Source organism: Schistocerca piceifrons, chromosome 8, assembly GCF_021461385.2.
Source record: "Schistocerca piceifrons isolate TAMUIC-IGC-003096 chromosome 8, iqSchPice1.1, whole genome shotgun sequence".
Classification (NCBI taxonomy): domain Eukaryota; kingdom Metazoa; phylum Arthropoda; class Insecta; order Orthoptera; family Acrididae; genus Schistocerca; species Schistocerca piceifrons.
Genome location: NC_060145.1, coordinates 206966586 through 206987241, shown reverse-complemented (window position 1 = coordinate 206987241; position 20656 = coordinate 206966586). Strand labels below are relative to the sequence as shown.

The 20656-nt window shown below is 41.3% G+C and overlaps 1 protein-coding gene across 6 annotated transcripts in view; it reads left to right on the top strand.

The window, feature by feature from the left end:
- LOC124711403 (DNA ligase 4) overlaps positions 1–20656 on the top strand; it is a 296581-nt gene that overhangs the window by 146015 nt on the left and 129910 nt on the right. For all 6 annotated transcript variants that reach the window (XM_047241458.1, XM_047241460.1, XM_047241461.1 and 3 more), the window contains one exon: positions 14050–14261. In XM_047241458.1, coding sequence (XP_047097414.1) covers positions 14050–14261 — 212 coding nt within the window. The remainder of the gene's footprint in view (positions 1–14049; positions 14262–20656) is intronic.

Sequence of the window (20656 nt, the reverse complement as noted above, 5' to 3'; positions counted from 1 at the left end):
AGAAAAAAATACAGCATCCATACAGAATAGAAAAAAATATATATTTGAAATGACACGAGTTTTAACCAGTTAAATGTCATTCATATGTGTATGAGGTATCATTTTATAAGTGATTATGTGTATTCTGGTCTGACTTAGGTGTTTCATGTGTCTAATTGTAGGATAGGATAGTTAGAGATAATATCTTTCAGAAGAGTATAGGCTAGAAAAATAAAGAAGAAACTGTTCTACAGAAAATGAAAGTATAAATAGTAGAACACTTAACTCGGGGCCTGATAGACGTCATCCTACCAAACTTGCTTAGAATGCAGGTTTCCCCAAGGACTGATTAGAGTAAGGTAAACTCTGGTTTGTACTAGCATCTACAAAACTCACAGTATTTGGTGTGAAAACTTGTGTATTTACTTGTTGTTTGGTCTGACCTGTTACATTGTTTTTGTTGTGGTTGTTCTGTGATGTACTACACAAATTACTTTCCTTTCATCTTATATTTACATTTGTATGCCTATTACTGACACTAGTTTCATTAGTACCATTACCTCTTCATTTATAGTCATTTTTCTCTCTGTTTCAGGTATCTAGTTCTATCTATAGAGGTCAGTAGCTCCTTAACAACCATCCATTTTGTGTACAAAATCTCCTGTTCTTAAAAGTCTTCCCATGATGTAAAACCTTCAGAATGGGCTGTTCCCCATTCTGTCACATTCCCAACTGAATAATTCAGAGCAAATTTTTTTTCCTTTGGTCTTCCCAATTCTTAGGTAAAGTCCTCAAAACTGCATATGTGAATGTACTTTTCCATCTGGTTTAAACTTGGGAAATTGCTTTGCCAAGTTGATACCTGTCCATAACTGAAGCTCTTCTAACCATTTGTTTGGATTTCCTGTACTATTTTGATATACTGTAGTCTTTTACTGCAGCTATTTTTGTGTTGTTTCTAAATCATCCTGGATTTTGTGCAACTCCTGATTAGAATTAGACTTGCCAGTAGAAGTAGTTGTAAAAGAGGAATCAGTTCTTTACTGTACTTTTTTCCCTACAAACCTTGCAGTCACCCCTCCAAAACTGGCAAGGTGGTATGAGGACTCAAAATTTTATTGAGTGCCCTACCTTGCTTATTGCTGTATGCTGTGGGTGAACCGTGGTTGGGTGCTGGCTCGCTGTGGGCATGTCACACTGTTAGGTTGTAGCAGGCTACTGCTGGAACTGCTATGATATGGCCAGTGACACATAACTGTGTGGCGCCATAAACTGTGTGCCGAATTGAACTGCTCTTGTATGGTCTATCAGCTGCTAAAGCGGCATTAATCTCTTCTCTGAGTCCAACATAAACTCTTTCATGTTGCAAGTTTAATTGTTTGTGTGTGACTCATGTCAACCTTTCATAAACATGCAGAGTAAAATACCAGTTGGCTTTGTTAATAATTACAACTGCAATTTATATCCTCCATTTCTCCATAAATTTCTTTCTTTTCTTTCTCAGTCACACACACAGAGGTCTTCTTATAATTACGTAGGCTTCCACGGCCAGAGTTAGTCACATAAAAGTTTTCTGGGTATAGTACCGCATCATAATGTAAAAACTACTGCTGCTGGAGAAAAAAAACCAACGTTTTGGCCACAATTGCAGTGGCCTTCTTCTTAAACCCAGAAGAAGGCCACTGCAATCGTGGCCAAAACGTTGGTTTTCTTCTCCAGCAGCAGTAGTTTTTACAATATGACGTGGTACTATACCCAGAAAACTTTTATGTCGAGAGGTCTTCTTCTTTAATATATGAATAATTTGAATGCAACCATATAATGCGTGTACTATTAGACGTTCCATTGTTGATCCCATTGTCTATTGTCCTTGACAACACCGTGTAAACTTGCATTTTTTTAATTATTATTATTTTTTTTAATTTTTTGTCCCCCCCCCCTCCCCACTCTCTCTCTCTCTCTCTCTCTCTCTCTCTCTCTCTCTCTCTCTCTCCCTCTCTCCACTGAGGTCACCAAATGGTATGTTTCCATGGTCTTTATTTCCCTGATGGGGATGTTAGGAATAGGCTCTTGAAACAGTCCAGTAATTGATCCATAACTTCCATATCTTGCTAGGTTTCATGAGTCTCTTACTTTTTCCCTCACGATCGCCATACAATATCAGTCCTGCAAGGATCCTGCTATTCAGTATCCACACCTTCTCACCAGTGGACTTCAATCTGTTGCATCAAAGATGCTGAAAGGGACTTTTCTTGTTCCAGTGGAATGACACACACAGAGAAGTTGAACTCAATGTATTTCTTGCCACGTATAACTCTAACTTCTCTTAACTGAGTCAGCTACTTATGTGTTACATTCCAGCTAGATGTTGTCATGCATCCATCTTACATGAGACTCAGAACAGTAGCACAATAAAAACAGAACATCAATGCTGTGATGATTTCTTTGGCATTATGAAGTCACATGCACTCCATGCCTTTCCCTTACAGCCCCATGGAGCAAATAACTCCATCCAGCAGATATAAGCATCAGCCCATGCCCACATCACCAATAGCACAAGCTCAGTACAATTCCAATCTGCACAAGCCATAAAAAAACCTTTCAAAAGTGGGATGCTTCCTACTTACTAACTACCTTAACCCATGAATATCTTTTGTCGGCCATTGGATATTGAGGACGTGAAGCATCTTGTTCTATAAATGACACATTAAACCTCAAGAGTTGTAGAATATACTCTTGTTATCAACATTTGTAGTCATGTATGTTCATTTTATGTATGTACTACACCATTTTATGGCTTTTCTTGTTTACAGTTACATAGTACTCAACTTTTTTCCCTTCTTGTTCTCCTTGTATTACTTGACTAAAATAATTTGTGCTCCACTGTTCAGACATAACTTCAAAGAGCAATATTTGCTATGGAGACTGCATAGTCCAGATATTTTTTGGTTTCTCTTTCATGTTCACAAGACTTGTAAATAAGCAAGCATTTAGTAAAGACACACAATCAATGTATCGTATAAGAGAGTAAGGCATGGTGTCTGGATGACTAGAAGTGCTTTGATGAAATGCCATTACGAAACTTAGACCATCAGCAAAAATGATTTACAAATGTGATATTCTATGATTTCAATCAAAAGATGTTAGAAGTTTTCTTTGCAGGGAAATTTAAAAATATGAAGAAAGACAGGAATGAGTTTAATGTAGGTGCAAAATGAGAATCATAGTATTAAGCATGGACAAAATGGCCCGGTAACTGTGGAATAGTCCTGATAATTAAATGAAGTGATTCAGTAGAGATGAAATGTTTACAGGCTGTCAATTTCTGTGAACAATAGAGTGACAGAAGTATCATTTCTGGGAGTAAAACTAAATCAACAAATACTTCACGTATTTACGCACTGTAATTTGAAGATGTTTATGTAAAAGTATAATAAACTGTTATTAATGGCATCTGTCCATCCTTGAGGGATGATGGTGTAACATGCTTGGTTCAGACTCTGCGGCGTCTGCTGTGGCTAAAAAGTCCCACTCAAGAGTGGCAGTCCCCACTGCAGTTTGGACATGTGATTTGAGGGACTTTGAGCAGAAGCTCTCTTCGCTTTGTCCTCTTCCTGATTTGTCCCTGTGTGCGTTCGTCCTCTGAGAGCTTGATGCCATTTCGCAGAGTTACTCGCCACTTGACACGGTCATCTGCAATGCTTTCCCAGTGACTTGGATTGATTCTGGTCTTGGTCAGGTCTCTCTTGCAGACATCCTTGAAATGAAGATGCAGTCGTCCCACAGGCCTCACACACTCCTGAAGTTCTCCGTACAGCAGTTGTTTCGGTATCCGTTCAGGATCCATGTGCCTGACATGTCCCAACCATCTACGATGTCGATGACTCAGGAGTGCAAAGATGCTGGTTGTGCTTGCATGATGAAAGACTTCGGTGTTGGGTACTCTATCTCTCCAAGAGATCTGAAGGATCTTCCAGAGACAGTGGAGATGGAAGCTGTTGAGTTGAGGTTCATGCTTAGAAAGAGTTGTCCATGTCTCACAGCTATAGAGAAGGGTGCTTATAACACAAGTGTTGTAGACTTTTAATTTAGTTTTTGTGGTAAGCAGTCGATTGTTCCATACTCTGTTTTTCAATCTAGCCATGACAGATGATGCCACTGTGATTCTGTTAGTAATTTCAGTGTCCATGGACAAGTTGCTACATATTGTGGATCCCAAGTAGGTAAAGTCATCAACTACCTGGAGAGGATTGCCATCAATGCTGATGGATGGAAGGTTGGTAGTGCTCTGCACCATGATCTTAGTCTTTTGAAGGCTGATGAGTAGACCAAATTTTTCACAGGCATGTGATAATTTGTTGATTATATACTGCAGCTCAAAAAAATGGTTCAAATGGCTCGGAGCACTATGGGACTCAACTGCTGAGGTCATTAGTCCCCTAGAACTTAGAACTAGTTAAACCTAACTAACCTAAGGACATCACACACATCCAAGCCCGAGGTAGGATTCGAACCCACGACTGTAGCGGTCTCGCGGTTCGAGACTGCAGCACCAGGACCGTGCGGCCACTTCGGCCGGCGTGCAGCTCATCTTCTGTGTTCGCTACTAGAGTTGCATCGTCCGCATATAACAACTCATGGATAACAACTGTATTTACTTTGGTCTTGGCCTTGAGGCAAGCAATGTTGAAAAGATTTCCATCAGACCTCATATGTAGATACACTCCCTCCTCACAGTCTTCAAAGGCAAATCCGAGCAGAAGGGAAAAGAAAATCCCAAATAATGTAGGAGCTAACACACACACCCCTGTTTCACACCGCTATTAACAGGGAATGCTTCTGATGTTTTACTGTTGAAGCAAATTGTTGCTTGTGTTTTCTCATGGAAAGAGACAGTTATTTGTAGTAGTTTAGATGGGCATCCAATCTTCTGCAACAGTTTGAAAAACCCATTTCTGCTCACTAAATCAAACGCTTTAACAAGGTCAATGAAAGCAATATAAAGTGGCCTCTGCTACTCACGACATTTCTCTTGTAGCTGTCTTAAGGAGAAGATCATATCTACGGTTGATCAGCCAGGCCTGAAGCCACACTGGGATTCTGGGTAGATGCTGGAAGCTAAGATTTGTAATCACATTAGGATGACTCTCGCATAAGCTTTCCCGGCTACACTTAGTAATGAAATGCCTCGGTAATTGTTACAGTCATTTCTGTTCCCTTTCTGTTTATATAGAGTAACTATCTTCGAATTCCGCATACTCATTGGGACATAACCTTCTTCCCAGCTGGTTGCGTTAAGTGAGTATAAATGTTTGAGAAGAACAGACTTGTTATACTTAATAACCTCTGCAGGGATCCCATCTTCACCTGGGACCTTTCCGTTAGCAAGAGAATCTATTTCTCTACTGAGTTCTTCCATAGTAGGCATTGCATCTAGTTCTTCCATAACTGGCATTTGTTTGATAGTGTCACATGCATCCTTGCTAACTTCATTCTCGGCTACATACAACTCGAGGTATTCAACACAGCGTTCTGTTTGTTTGCCTTCATCAGTAATGACTTCACCTGTCTTGGACTTCAGAGGAGCTGTTTTTCTGACAGTTGGTTCAATTGCATTCTTAATACCATCGAACATTGCCTTAGCATCACCAGAATCGGCCTCTTTCTGTATACCTGCACATAAATTCAGCCAGTAGTTATTTGTGCATCTGGATGTTTCCTGTGCCCTGTTCTTTGCTTTTTGTAGGTCATCTCGAGTTCTTTCATTTGGGTTTCTTTTGTAAGCAAGCAGGGCTTTCCATTTAGCCTCAGTGACTGGTTCCATTTGTTCCAAATTTTGCTCGTAACAGTCCTTATTTCTTTTTCCTTTTATTCCATAGGCCAATACTGCTGAGTTGTAGATTGCACCCGAGAGTTTTGCCCATTTCTTATCAACATTCCTTTCTGCTTACATGTTTCCTGGGAAAGCACTTTCAAAATTACTGGCAAAATCCTGCTTTCTTTGTGTCTCATGAACATGATCTGTGTTGATACGGGGATGACTTCTCGGTTTAGCGTGGTGATATTTCTTAGGAGTGAGCCTCAATGTGCACACCACCAGGGTGTGGCCAGTGTTGCAATCAGCACTATGATAACTTCGTGTCAGTAGGACATTTTTGAGACCAATACACCTAGCTATTACTAAGTCTAGTTGATGCCAGTGATGAGAGCACGGGTGTCTCCAGGACACCTTGTGCTGATCCTTAAGCTGGAAATATGTGTTTGTAATGCAGAGTCCATTAACTGTTATAGTGAAGCCAAAACAAGGAATTTTCCTCAAGTAAATATCTCAGAGGTCTGAGTAACTAAAAAAATAGTTGTGAAAATCACATCCATATTGATAACTGCCATCTGAACCATACCAAGAGCTGAATATTTAGAGCACCTGATCTTAGATTAGTGCATTAATGAACTTGGATATTTGCAGTGTATAAACTTTAATCTCAGATTATTTCACTGTGATAGCCGATGTGAAGCCATCATACAACTGTTATTCAAGGAATATTGGGGATATTCGGCCCAGTTGACAGTCATGTTGTTATTGTGTTAACGTGTTTTGTGACAAGATTATCCTATTTTCAAGTGCTAAAAACAATGAAACCAGATGAAACGCTCCTCCTTATACTGGCACAAATATAAGGATAACAGACCCCCTGAGTTGCAACCAACTTTAAAACATTTTTTATGCCATTAGACTTCGTTCCAACTTAAAACCAAGCTACACACATGCAGTGCCAGCTCAGACCATAAAACAGAAACCATCACAAGCAGGTGCATCCCCCATTCCTTAGGTACAATTGAAAACTGAAATCCACTGTCATCACATACTGATACCAATGATTATATTTACATAAAACCTATTGCTCAGCACCAGCAATACTGCTGTCTCCCATAAAATCTTTGAGAAATGCCTGTCTGGTCGTAGTCCCTTACTCTTCCGTCCTCTCATTTAAAAAGTTGACCAATTTGTCTTTCAAGGCACAGTAAATTTCTACCTCCTCTAAATTTGATAGTGACAGCCCTTATTCTTCAATGTGTAACACGCTCATGCTTTCTGTTATATCCCCCAATGAATGCTGCTCACTCATGACATGCTTTGCTACAGCTGACGAGCCATTCTGTCTATTCTTGTGCTCTTTAAATCTAACTTTAAAATTCTGTCCCGTCTACCCCACTTATCTCACTTCACAGTTCTGACATTTTACTTCATATATTTCTGATTTCCCAATCCAGCTCTCATCTGTGTCAATCTTATGCCTCAGCCTCTCTCCTAATTTGTTGCCTGTCTTGAAAACAACCACTTTCTTCTTAAACAACCTCACTAATTTATGTGAGGTGGTCCCCCAATATGGCATGACTATATTGGTCTGGATTTTTATCACTTTGCTGGTTACCATGCCTAACTGCTACGTCCAACTGATCCATCAAACCTACATCAGAACCATTTTCTACCACTGTTTGTCTAAGGGTTTTCATTTCCTCATTCTTGTTTTCTGGACTTAGAGGCATGTAATTAGCCCTGGGAACCACATTTTTGAAAAATGACAATTTATGTTTATGGTGTGGTAGGAGGACTTATCAATAACTGCCCCTGTGAACATGGTTTGAGTTGACAATGTGCATGTGCAGCTTGTTTTTAAGTTATGACGAGGCCTCATGGCATAAAAAAATTTGAAAGTTGATTGTAACTCAGGGTGCGTGCTACCCTTATATGTCTATCAGTATGAGGACGATTGTTTTATCTGGTTTCCTTGTTTTTAGCACTTAAAATGGGATAATTTTGTCCTGAAACATGTTGTGGCAATAATTACACAATTGGCAACTGGGCAGCATAACGTCAATATTACACTGTGAACTAGAATCAACTCTGACTACCAAAATTTCATGGGTCAAATCAAGTTCAACTGCAATTGCCAATTCAAAATCTAATGAAATTACCAAAGGATGAATCTCACTTTACCCAAAATCAAATTGAAAAGATGTGAACATTAAAACAGTAGTTGTTAAACACTCTCACACTGCTGAAACTCAAATAATTTTTCTTTTTTCTATCCGTAAGTTGGGCTTCAGTTCCCTCAGACAACAGACTCTCTCTCTCTCTCTCTCTCTCTCTCTCTCTCTCTCTCTCTCTCTCTCTTTGTGTGTGTGTGTGTTGTTTCTAAATATGGAGATGGACTTTGTCAGATAGCTTAATTTATTTTTAAATGTTACTGTCTGCTTGTTTCTAAATATGGAGATGGACTTTGTCAGATAGCTTAATTTATTTTTAAATGTTACTGTCTGCTGCTTAACATCTCCTCTAAGTGGGGAGTAGCAATCTATCCTAATTCATATTTTGAATATAATAGAGGGAAACATTCCACGTTGGAAAAATATATCTAAAATCACAGATGATGTAACTTACCAAATGAAAGTGTTGGTATGTTGATAGAGACACTAACAAATTTTTTGTGTGTGTGTTTGTGTTTGTTAGTGTCTCTATCAACATACCAACGCTTTTGTTTGGTAAGTTACATCATCTTTGTTTTTAGATATATCGAATTCATCTTTTTTATATATAGAAACTGCATCGACCTTTAGGTATGCTACATGTGGATGGCTGTTTAAGTAAAACAGTCACAAGCATGCTACCTCTTTTATACCTGCCACACCTCAGTTCTATGAGACATTCGCAGGCAAGCAAGACTCTGTCTGGGTGGATGTTTAATTCCCTAGTGCCTGATGGGAACGTAATGGCTCTTCCTGCTCAGACTCAGACTCCGGACAGAATTTGTGAACTGTCAGGAAGTATTAATACCCTACCACCAAAAAGATCTCGGGTGGACAGTCCTGTGAAAAAGTTATAAGAATTTCAGTAAAGAAAGCAATAGGTCACAAATTTGTCAAAATACATGTATAACATGAGAGAGTAAGGATCTTTGGAAAAGTATCTCTTTTATATATATTCACAAAGGCTTAGAAGCAACTGCTGCAACTTTAAAAGAATCAAAGAACTGTATAGAGTACCCTGTTGATTAAGTCAGCAACATCACTAAAAAGTCTATACTTTTATGCTAAAAAAAAAATGAAGTGGCTATCCTATAACACCTGAAACTCATAAATCCCTTAATTTCAGTATTGGAATAGTCATCTTCCTTGATATAACAAAAAGTGACCCCATAGAATTAGAGGTAGACTGGTCCAATGTAGGCTTCACAGAGATGAAGAATATTACGCAGAAAGTAAATGGGTCACTTGAAAATAGTGTGACATTTATCATTTATTTTAATGTTTAACATTTAAACCTCCCATACTACCAGAGAATATCACAGCTATCTTTGTCTGCCCCACAGTTATATCCGGTGTACCAAAACCTGTGAAACATTTTACCTGCCAAAAGTTAAGAGATAACAGCTCTTAGTTGTAATAGTTAAAGCTGTTTGCAGTAGATGCAGATCAAAGGCACATGATACATATGAATATGTACATACATGCTAAAGTTTCTGCATTAGCCGAGTAATCATCCTCTGTGGAGCAGTGATTCTGTATTCATGGAGAAGGAAGAAAGATTCAGGAATTATAGGTAATGAGGAAAATAGTGTGTGGTGAGGACAAGTAAACCTTCATGGCATTGTAACCTTAAGTATTTGCCATATCCTTTGCAACAGTTCATAAGAAAGTTGTTACCAAGAGCAATGCATCAACCTAATCTCCATCAGCTAAGCCAGACAGCTGCACCTACAAACAGAAAACTCCCTCTGAACCATCAAGCACTCCAAAGCTAATAGATCATCCAAGAACTAAATCCAATGCCAAGAAGCTAAGAAGTCAGAATATTTGTCTATACTAAAACCATCACCTGTAGGTTAAGAGAGCATTTTATCCAAAAACCGATTAAAGGTGAAGAAAAATGTTTTAAAACCATTGGAATGCTGAATACTGTCACCTTGTGATGGCAAAAGCTATGTTACTACCATCATTATTTATTATAGAGCACCAAATTGTCAAAGTACCTTTTCACTCTATTGTCTGCTGCACATCACCATGCCAGAGAGAGAGGGGAAAAGAAAAGCCTCACAGTTCAATGGCCCTGATGATTCAATGGATTCTGAATTCATGTGGAGGAGCTCAAATTTCAAACCCAGAAGAAGCCACTGTGCCATTGCGTACCACAGAAAGTCTTGTACATTTTGAAGCTTCACAGGGAAGTATTTTTGTTAGTGGGACATTAAACACTAATCTTCTTTTCTTCTCAATACAATGTAGTCTATTAAGTTAGCTGTGATAAGTAGGGCTATGCCTGAGGTGAGATGCATTGCCATATTTCTCTTTTGATTTTCCATCAAAAAGTGGGTGGTTGCTATATTTTTTTCATTTAGTTTACATTCATTTAATGTTTAGAAAGACCTAGAGGAATATATATGCAAATAGTTTGTCAGATATGGTAAACATCACTAGCAAAATGTTTATTGATGACGCTTTTGTCTACAGTATAATGTAATTGTTGGACTTTTGTATGGAAATCCATAATGATTACATCATTTTCACTTGGAGTAATGAATGACACATCTCTTTAAATGTGGACAAACATAAGATAATATCAGTAGAAAAAGAGAAATAAACATGTAGTGGTCAGTTATGAAAAGAACTTTCTAAAGCCAAGATCGCATAAATATTTATTTATTTTCAGTAATCAGTTTTGACAGACTTTGCTGTTATCTTTGGAACTTCAAAATTTTTGTTAAAAACATGTTCATTGTGAAGTGAAGCGGCACACCAAGTTGTCCTGTTAGTGCATAAAATGTAGCAATGTATAGAAAGGTTTGTCAGTAATAAAACATTTACAATCAAAAAGCACCTTATGTACATGGCCATGTCAGCATATGTAGCACACTCAGATGATGGTTATGTCATACAAATCACAGTATACAATTGCTGAATTAATGGAACATGTCAAGCTAACAGAAGCGCTACTGTGCATTTTATTATATGTCATGAAAAGGACAGTTGCTACTTACCATACAGCGGAGATGCTGAGTCACAGATAGGCACAGCAGAAAGACTGTCAGAAAGTGAGTTTCCAGCCTACACCTCTTTGTCTTGGGAGTCTGTCTTCAAGGAAGCTACAGAGATTAGATTAGCTAATAATTTAATATATATTTGATAAAGATAATTTGCAAGAAGAGCTCACATACTTGAAGAGCATTTTTAAAGTGAACGGAATTTCTCTGCAACAAATTTGTAGAGCATTCAATGTAGAACCTAGAATGCAGGTATGTGATGGGGAAGAAGACAGTAATTATTTCAGATAAAGTACATTTTTGCCCTGTGTAGGTTCTCTTTACTTGATGATAGGCCGTATTCTTGAGAAACACTGTGTTAAGGTGATCTTACGGCATCCCATACAGGTTGCAGCTTTACTCAGCTCTGTAAAGGACAATTTATTGCTTCATAAGGTGAGTGTGTATCACATTCCTCGTGGAAATTGTGAGAAGTCATACATAGGTCAAACAACACACACTGTTCATGTGAGATCTGTAGAACATTGAAGATACACATGCTTATCACAGCCAGACAAGTCAGCTGTGGCTGAACATTTCATTGATACAGAGCATTCGATGAACTACAGTGATGTGAAGATTCTAGCATCCGCCTCTTCCTTTTGGGGTTCTATGTTCAAGGAAGCTATAGAGATTAGATTAGCTAACAATTTAATAAATGGAGATAATGGTTTTAATTTGGACAAAGCAAGTAATCTGGCTCTGGGGATAGTGAAACTGCAGAGAAGTGTTTTCACCACTGAACATACGTCAATAAGCGAGTCGAATGTCTGTACACCTTTTCCACAGGTGGCACGTGTGTAAGTGTATCTCTTTGCTACTGACCAGCGTCTGTAACTCACAGGTGCATACCGCCACGGTGGAGCAAATTAGACCATGCTTGGCACATTGTCGTCAGTCTTGTGAATTACTCTGAGGATGGTCGGACAATATGTGGCTGAAATATCAGTGGAAGAAATTTTATTTGCATGGCTTCATGTCCAAAGTTTAATGGACTATATTATTATGTGTTCTGCAACACTATGATATTGATGTAGTGGCCTGGTTGAATAAAAACCAAGTAAGTAAATAAAAATCCATATCTTTTATAAGTTATGTGGTTTCTGTAGTTGAAAATCCCTGTTACTCCTATTACCAGTCACACCGATGTAGGCTTCAGGACTTACAGTGCACACATACACTGACCAACCAAAACATTATGACCACTGCCCACCATGATGCTGGATGCTAACAGGAGGCGTTGCAGGTATGTGACACAGTAACAAAAGTATACTAGAGCCTTAGCAGAGATATGGGCTGTAAATGGGGAAATCCATTGAGATGAGTGACAAAGGGCAGATTGTTAAAATGCAGACCCCATGAACAAGGATCTCAAAAGTAGTAAAGCTGGTCGAATGTTCATGTGCTGCTGTCATGCACATCTACAGAAAGAAGTAGGACAGTGAAACTACCACTGGGTGCTAAATGGTTGGACGTCCATGACTCTTCACAGAACGTGGGGTTCTGCTCTGTAAAGTTGGATAGATGGTGATCTGTGCCATCTCTTCCAAAAGAGCACAATGCTGGTGCATGCTGAAGTGTTTCGGGGCTCACCATTCATCAAACAGTATTGAATGGAGCTCCACAGCAGACCACACCCCTGTGTGTTCACATGTTGACCCAACAATGTCATCAGTTACAATTGCAGGGGGCACAGGACTATTTGGGTTCAACCATCGATCAATGGAAATGTGTTGGCTCTTCAGGTGAATCACATTTTTGCTACACTAGGTCGATGGTTGTCTCTACAAACACTGTCATCGAGGTGAACGACGGCTTGAAACATGCAGTGCGCCTTGGACACAGGCTGGTGGGAGCAGTGTTATGTTATGAGAGACATTCTCTTTCGCTTGTATTGGACCTGTGGTGGTAATCAGAGACATGCTGACAGCTGCAAACAACTTGCATCGCTCCATGCATGATGTCTTTTCCAATGGCAATTTCATCCATCAGTAGTATAATTGTCCATGTCTCAGATGCAGAACCATACTACAGTGGTTGAGGAGCATTATATTGAACTCATGTTGATGTCTTGGCAATGTAATTCGTCTGATGTAAATCCTATGGAACCCATCTATGTTCCTATCAGACACTATCACCGCGTACACAAATCAGCAACCCATTATTACATGATCTGTGAGTAGATATCTAATGTCACATCGCTCCACAAATCTACAAACAAACTGTTGAATCCCTGATATGCAGAATCAATGATGTATTTCATTCCATAGGTGGACAAACAAGCTGTTACGTAGAGGGTCATAATGTTTTGGCTTATCGATGTAAACATCACGTATAGTAAGTATTACTATATTTTTATAGGCATTGTAAAGAAAAGTATAATTGAGAAACTGTGTTTTTTATGGAATTATGTTGTTGATGTATGGTTTTGCTACTATCCTTTATTAACAAAATTGGCAAACTAATATTAATGATTGTTATTTGTTACTGTAATATACAAATAAAATTTGGTATAGTGTTCTGGTCTTCTTCCGTAAGGAGCTTCCCTCCTCCTCCTCCTCCTCCTCCTCCTCATCTCTCTCTCTCTCTCTCTCTCTCTCTCTCTCTCTATCTATCTATCTATCTATCTATCTCTCTCTCCCTCCCTCCCCCTCCCTCCTTTTTTTGGCACCTGTAGACTGTGATGAATGAATGAGTTAGTAGAATTGTTCTATATTGGAAGTTCTCTTTCACCTAAATTATATTTGACCTGATTTTTTGTTTAATTTATCAGTCCAAGAAAAAAGTGGTTTTGCGTCATATCAATTTTTTTAAATCAGTTAAAGAAACTTCTAAAATTCACTCTGATGATAAAGTGTCTTTTTACACATTTATTGCTACCAGGCAGTTCATTGTGTGGAGTATGTTTGAATGATATTGTTAACCATAGAAGATGTACATCAGAATGGATGAAACTATAGTTTAGAACTTATGATTAGAAAATAATTTGCAGGTCTGTACCCTCCTTCATAACCCAGACAGGCGCCTGCATGAAGTGGAAATAACTATCTTCTCTCCTGTTCGACCAATGTTGTCTGAACAGTGTGATGTTCAGAAGGTGGAAAACTGCATGAAGAACAGTGCCTTTTATTATATAGAGACAAAACATGATGGAGAAAGGTTTCAGATTCATTTTATGACTGGCAAATTCAAGTATTTTTCAAGGTAAATTAAAAGATGCAATTTCCTATGCTTTCAAGCCCTTTTTGCGTTTTCAAGCCCTTTTTGTGTACTGATTAAAGAGAAAAATCCTAAAAATAAAAAATTAGGGTCCATATATTTCTGTGTTCCATTGGAATTTTCTGTTCATGAAATCTGAGTGAAGTGAAAATTATTGTAGATGCTCTAACATTGTGGTTATCGCTACACGCAACCAGTTTTGTTAGAGAAGGAGCTAGATACTATCAACCTATGCTAACTGCATTACTGTTCAGTAGACACCATCTATATTTGGTGTACCCTTCTTCATCAGTACCCTCAAATGAAATAACTGTGACCCTTGTACATAAACTCATCAAGTGCTCATGCACAACATTTCAATGCAGTGGGAAAACAGATTGGTTTGAAAACACCTTTCATGTTGCATTACAGTGTATGACATTTAAAAAATCTCATTTATAATTAGTAAATACACGTACAACATTTACTATTTGGGTACTGAATTTTAAATTTTTGAACAAAGCTACGTTAAAAAACAGTGATCAAAAATGTCATGGGTCTGTTGAGGCTGTCTGTTACTAGAATAAAATGTTTTATTCATTACTACTTAGCAGTTCTGACTACATGGTCATTACCAAGCATCATGTACATATGATCATATGTATGCTAATAACAAATAGCAGACATGAATGAAAAAGAAAACTCTGAGTTATATCAAAATGCATCGTCGATCCCGTTGCTTATAAATTTTATTGTCAAACAAAAACAGGGTAACTCTGTTTACACGTATTGTCAAGTGGAATAAACAACAGGAATATGTTTTCCTATCCCTGTGTAGTCATTTTCCTATTAACTGATTCATCACTGAAAATTGTATCCCCTGTTTTAATTAATTTGTGATGAGTAGGTACAAATGAAGTGATATGCTTTACCTTCTCTACAAGTGTTTTTCTTGTCACATTTGTACCTGTTGATCTTCAGAATGTGATTGCATACATCATCATCAAATATTGTTAATTATTGAAGACATAGCTTGTTTCCTGAATGTGCTCCTTTGGTTTTTTTCTGATCTAGATGTTTTTTGAGTGATCTGTTGAGGAAGTACACTGCTGCAGAGACTATTTGTCCTCAGTACTGTATTGGTAAATTAGCTTCAAAGAGTAGGCATTGTGCCTTCTTCACAGAGGTCCTGTTATAATGTCTGATTACACCATTTTGTGAATCTATCAGGTCTACAGACACCTTCTTTCAGAAAAACTCCCAACAGACCATTGCACCTGATTCTTGTTACTTAGTGGAGTTGTGGAAATCAGTCCAAAGACTGGTTTGATGCAGCTGTCCATCCTTTTTCTAGGGCAAACTTCTTCATCTCTGACTAGCTACTGCAATAACTACTGCAACCTACATCTATTTGAAACTGGGTATTACACTCAAGCCTTGCTCACTATCTACAGTCTTCCTCCCCCCCCCCCCCCCCCCCTCCTCCTCCCAACAGTCCATTTCCTCCAACCCCTGTCTCAGTCCACCTCCTCCAACTCACACTCTCTGTCAATCTCCTCCTCCCCCTTCTCCCTCTTCATCTCCTCCTCTTTCCTTTTTCTGTCCATCTCCTCTCCTTCTCCGTATTCTCCTCTTCCCTGTCTCTGTCCATCTTCTTCTTCCTCCCCCCCCCCCCCTTCCCCTTATCTGCCCACCTCCTCCTCTTCCCTTCTCTCTTTGTTATTACTTCCACCGCAACAGGAGGCTGGTGGTTCTTACTCCCACAGTGTTTCTTCCCAGATCATGACTAATATATGTACCAAATTTGGTTGAAATTATTCCAGGGGTTTAGGATGAGCTTTTTATCCATGGTTTTGCCCATTTACACACATTATGTACAAGTCAAATATGTTTCACTTGCATTTAACATATTCCACACATATTTGTACAATTATTTCACCTGGATATCTAGCGAATTTTTTCACGGCCAAACTTCCCCGAATGTGGGACGCCCACCCCACAATGCCCTACAGGTTCATTTTCACCACAGCTCAATGGTTATGATGTCATGTCTCTTGAAACATGTGTGATACTATATTTGTGTGTGTACTTTCAGTGGCATATGTAGATTCTGTCTGCGAAATGTGTTGTGAATAAAGTTAGTAGCAGAAAAGAGAGAAGTATAAATTATAAATGTCATACATGATGCTGCAGTTTTTCACACATCTCAGTGTTTATGACATCATATCTCCTCAACTATGCCGTACAATGATGTAGTTTTGCTGGCACTTTCACTGGTGTATGTATATACTGTCTGCAAAATGTGTCACGTATACAGTTAGTAGTAAAGGCATAATAAATTAAAACAACATGCCTCATGCGACAGTTTTATTGCAAGAACAGTGATTATGTTGTAAAAGATAAACTTTATTCCTTTCATCATTTTGTGAGAGTTGTCAGCTAGAAAAAGTTTCGTAAAAGTTTGATATTATGTGTAAAGTTTGTTGCTAGTCACTAAACGCTCTCATTCTCGAACACTGGATGTCGTGTGCTACTCTTCTTTTTCACCCCAAGCCCTTGGAGAGTTAGGTGTATGTAAGGTAGCCTATGTGTTAATTCATGGCATAAGCTGTGTCCTTTCCACATTTCATGCAAATCCATCCAACAGTTTCAGCATGAAGGAGTAACAGACATACTAACACACACACTCACCAACTTTTGCATTTATAATATATGTGAGATGGATGCAGCAGAATACTGCACAAGACTCATGAAGATGTAATCCAAATGCAGATTGGATTTCTGTCTAGTGTTAATTGAGTGAAAGCTGATAATACTTAGGGATAAGCTCATATTGTTTACAACAAATGACTTTAAAGAAAATATATATTGAGAGGCCAACGTCAGATTCACGAACTTACACAGCACACTGCTAGAACTGCCCATTTCTGAGCCAAAAATTCCCTTCATGAATAGGAAGGGCTAACCCAGAATGTAATACAGTACATCATAAATGAGTGAAAATAAGCAAAGTAGGTTAATTTTCAGTTTGGACTATCACTTATTTCAGATACTGTTCTAATGGAGAGCACAGAACCATTCAGTTCTTGCACATGATCCTGAACATGAGCTTTCTGCAGTAGCCACCAAAAAGATCGCGGGAGGCGCACATCGGGCACGCGAGAATTCGGATGCGACCTCTGCCAGCGTAACAACAACAACAACAACAACTCAGGCAGCACGGGCCGTGCCCAGTCAGTTAACATTGGCATGCCTAGGACACAGTCCCAGTCTATGCTAAGTGAAGTGCCACGTAAACGTGAACAGTGTTACTACACAATTGGTGACGAGTAGGGTCGTTCTTTCGCGTGTTGCGTCATTGTTCCGGTTTCACAGCTTCTCCACGGAATGGAGGATTTAGTGCCGGTTTTGGTTGAGCAGCAGACGGAGCTCATGGCCACTATGAAACAAGTGCTTCCGGCGTTGCTCTCCACACAGTCTGCTCCAGCGCCATTCCCTCCTCCCTTTCCCCTGTATGACGAGACGACGGAGGATTGGGACGCATATGAACATCGCCTTCGGCAGCATTCCAGGCGTTTCATGTTGCCGATGCGGAGGTATGTCGTGCTCTCTTCTTGTCTTGCATATCTCCCTCACTGTATCAAGTTTTGCGGCAACTAGCGCCGTTGCAGGGACCCTCGTCCTTGTCTTTTGACGCATTGTGTTCATTGCTGTCTTCATATTATTGCCGCCGCACGCATGTTGTGGCGACTAGGGTAGAGTTCTATCAATGCAAGAAACAGCCCCATCAGTCTTACCGGGCGTGGGCCGCTACCCTGCACGGTCTTAGTCGCAAGTGTCATTTTGTCACGGAGCAGTTCCGAGAGTTGTATGCCCACGTTATGGTACGTGACGTCATTGTTCGTTCGGCCCCTGATAGGGAGGTCCGGCAATGGGCCCTGCAGCTAGAAGACCCTTTCCTTGAGGAAGTCCTGTCCATTGCTCAATCGTATGAAGTCTCTCATGCTGCTAGTCAACAGCTGGAAGCGTGGTGCGACGTCGCGGCGGTTCAGGGCGGCGCGTCCGTGTCCACTGTGTCTGGGGTGGACGACGTGCGAGCGGTACAATCCGGCCGTTACGTCCGCTCCCGCACGGCGCATAAACAGAATTCCGGCCACCGGCCCCTGTTGCCGTCCTGTGCGTCGTGCTATATACATCATCATCGGTCAGAGTGCCCCCACCATTGGGCCATTTGTCGCAAATATAATAAAAAAGGCCACATTGCTAAAGTTTGCCACTCAGCCGCAAAAGAATCGAAGGAAGCAGGTACAGAGGACATGGACGTTGACATTCAGGAAGTTTCATCGGGCCAGGCTCCCGACGCATCGGCACGCAAACTCTTTATCGAGGTGTCGGTTCGGTCACGCCGGTTACAACTGCAAGTAGATACGGGCGTGGCAGTTTCGTTGTTGAATGCACTTTTGTGGCGGCGTTCGTAGCGACAAACAATTCGCTGTAGAAACGGCTTACGAAGTCACCGCCACACTTTTAATAGTGGGCCGACCGGTCCGCTGGAACAGTGAACAGAAAGATGAAAACCCAAACACTCTGATTAAATAAAAGTCGGTACTTATCTTTATTAACGAAGATACAGAAACACAGTAGTGAACTCCGTGTCTACAGAAATCTGTCTAGTTCGAGTCGGAGCGGCTAGGTCAGCGTCGGCTGACGACAAACAACTACTCTGCTGCGATGAACACACAACTGACTAGCAAGTACACAATTCGGTGGCGAGTATACAACTGAGCGGCGAATACAGAACTGTCCTAGCGCTCGCGACTCCAGCGCTTAAGAAACCAGAAGCCAGCGGTGGCGCGCGCAGACTTGCGGCGATTTCCTGTCTCACTGGCGCTGCTTATGCGGACGGCGTCCGGACTTTGATGCTGCCAACCTTTTGGCAGCGGGCTCGGGTGGCATTACTGGCTAGGATATAACACTCCTCCCCCCCAAATCGCCGGACCGTCGTTGAATAATGACGTGGCGAGCGTCGACGACGGGGGAGGGGTCTGGCCGCAGGTGTAGCAGAAGAGACCGGGGCGGAGACTGTTGTTGGTGGCAGTCCCAGGTCCCCACCCCAGCATTGGCTGCGCGGGGCCTCGGGAAACACCGACTGAAAACCGAGGTCAGGGTGCACGCCTGTGACCACGGGCGCAGCTTCTGGTACTGGACGTGACGGGGCGTCGGCACCCACGAAGAGAGGCAGCGTCTCCTGACGCTGCGTCGACGGCTGTTGAGTGGGCGCCGGACAAGGCGCTGCGGTGTCAGACTCCTTGGGGGTGCCCAAGGAAAGCGGCTGCAGGACAGGCTGCACAGCCACCGCTTGGGAAGGCGGCCCGGCTGAGGGGTCGACGTCCATCAGCTCCGAAGGCGGTGGTGACTGAAGAGGGACCGCACGCGCCGGAGCGACCACCTGGGGTGCTCCCGGATGAAGCTGCGCGGGAGGCATCAACGGGGCGGGCTGTCGGCGTGGTAGCGGCGACGGCTGCTGCTGCTGCCCTGGGGGTGGCAGCGAAGTCGGAAGGCGCGGCTGGAACCCACCGTGTACCAAATCTGTGGACAAAGAACGAGCGGCAGAATCCGGGCGGCCAGCGCGGCGCTACTGGTTCTGATGCCTCCTGTGCACCCCAGTAGCACCTTGAACAGTATAAAAACCGCGACCCTGGACACTTATCACGGTAGCACTTTCCCAACGACGGCGACCGTGATAAACTCTGAAAAAAACGGCGTCGTTGCGCTGAAAGCGCGTGCGATGCTCAGAAGCGGCGGGTCGATCCGGGGGGTGCAAGAACCGTAATAGGGTGCGATGACAACGGCCGTGGAGAAGCTCCGCAGGCGAAGGGCCGTCGCGTGGCGTGGTCCGGTACGACGACAGGAACGTAATGAGGGCCTGCTGACGAGAGTGCGTAGCACGAAGGCGGTCCATATGATCCTTGAATGTGCGTACAAAACGTTCCGCTGCACCATTCGATTGAGGGTGGAACGGCGGAGTAAGAACATGGCGAATGCCATTGGCAGAACAAAAACTTTCAAATTCAGCAGAGGTAAATTGTGGACCATTGTCAGACACTAAAACTTCTGGAAGACCCTCAATACAAAAAATTGAAGTCAACGCCTGTATAGTTTGTGCAGACGTTGTAGACTGCATGGGCACAACAAACGGAAAATTACTAAATGCATCTATCACGATGAGCCAACTAGAATTCCAATATGGACCAGCGAAATCAATATGTACTCGCTGCCAGGCACCAGCAGGGCGTGCCCACTCAAAATAGCATTGAGGCGGAGCAGCTTGGTGTTCGGCACACGTCGTACAATCTGTAGACATCTGCGTAATCTGCTTATCAATGCCGATCCATGTACAA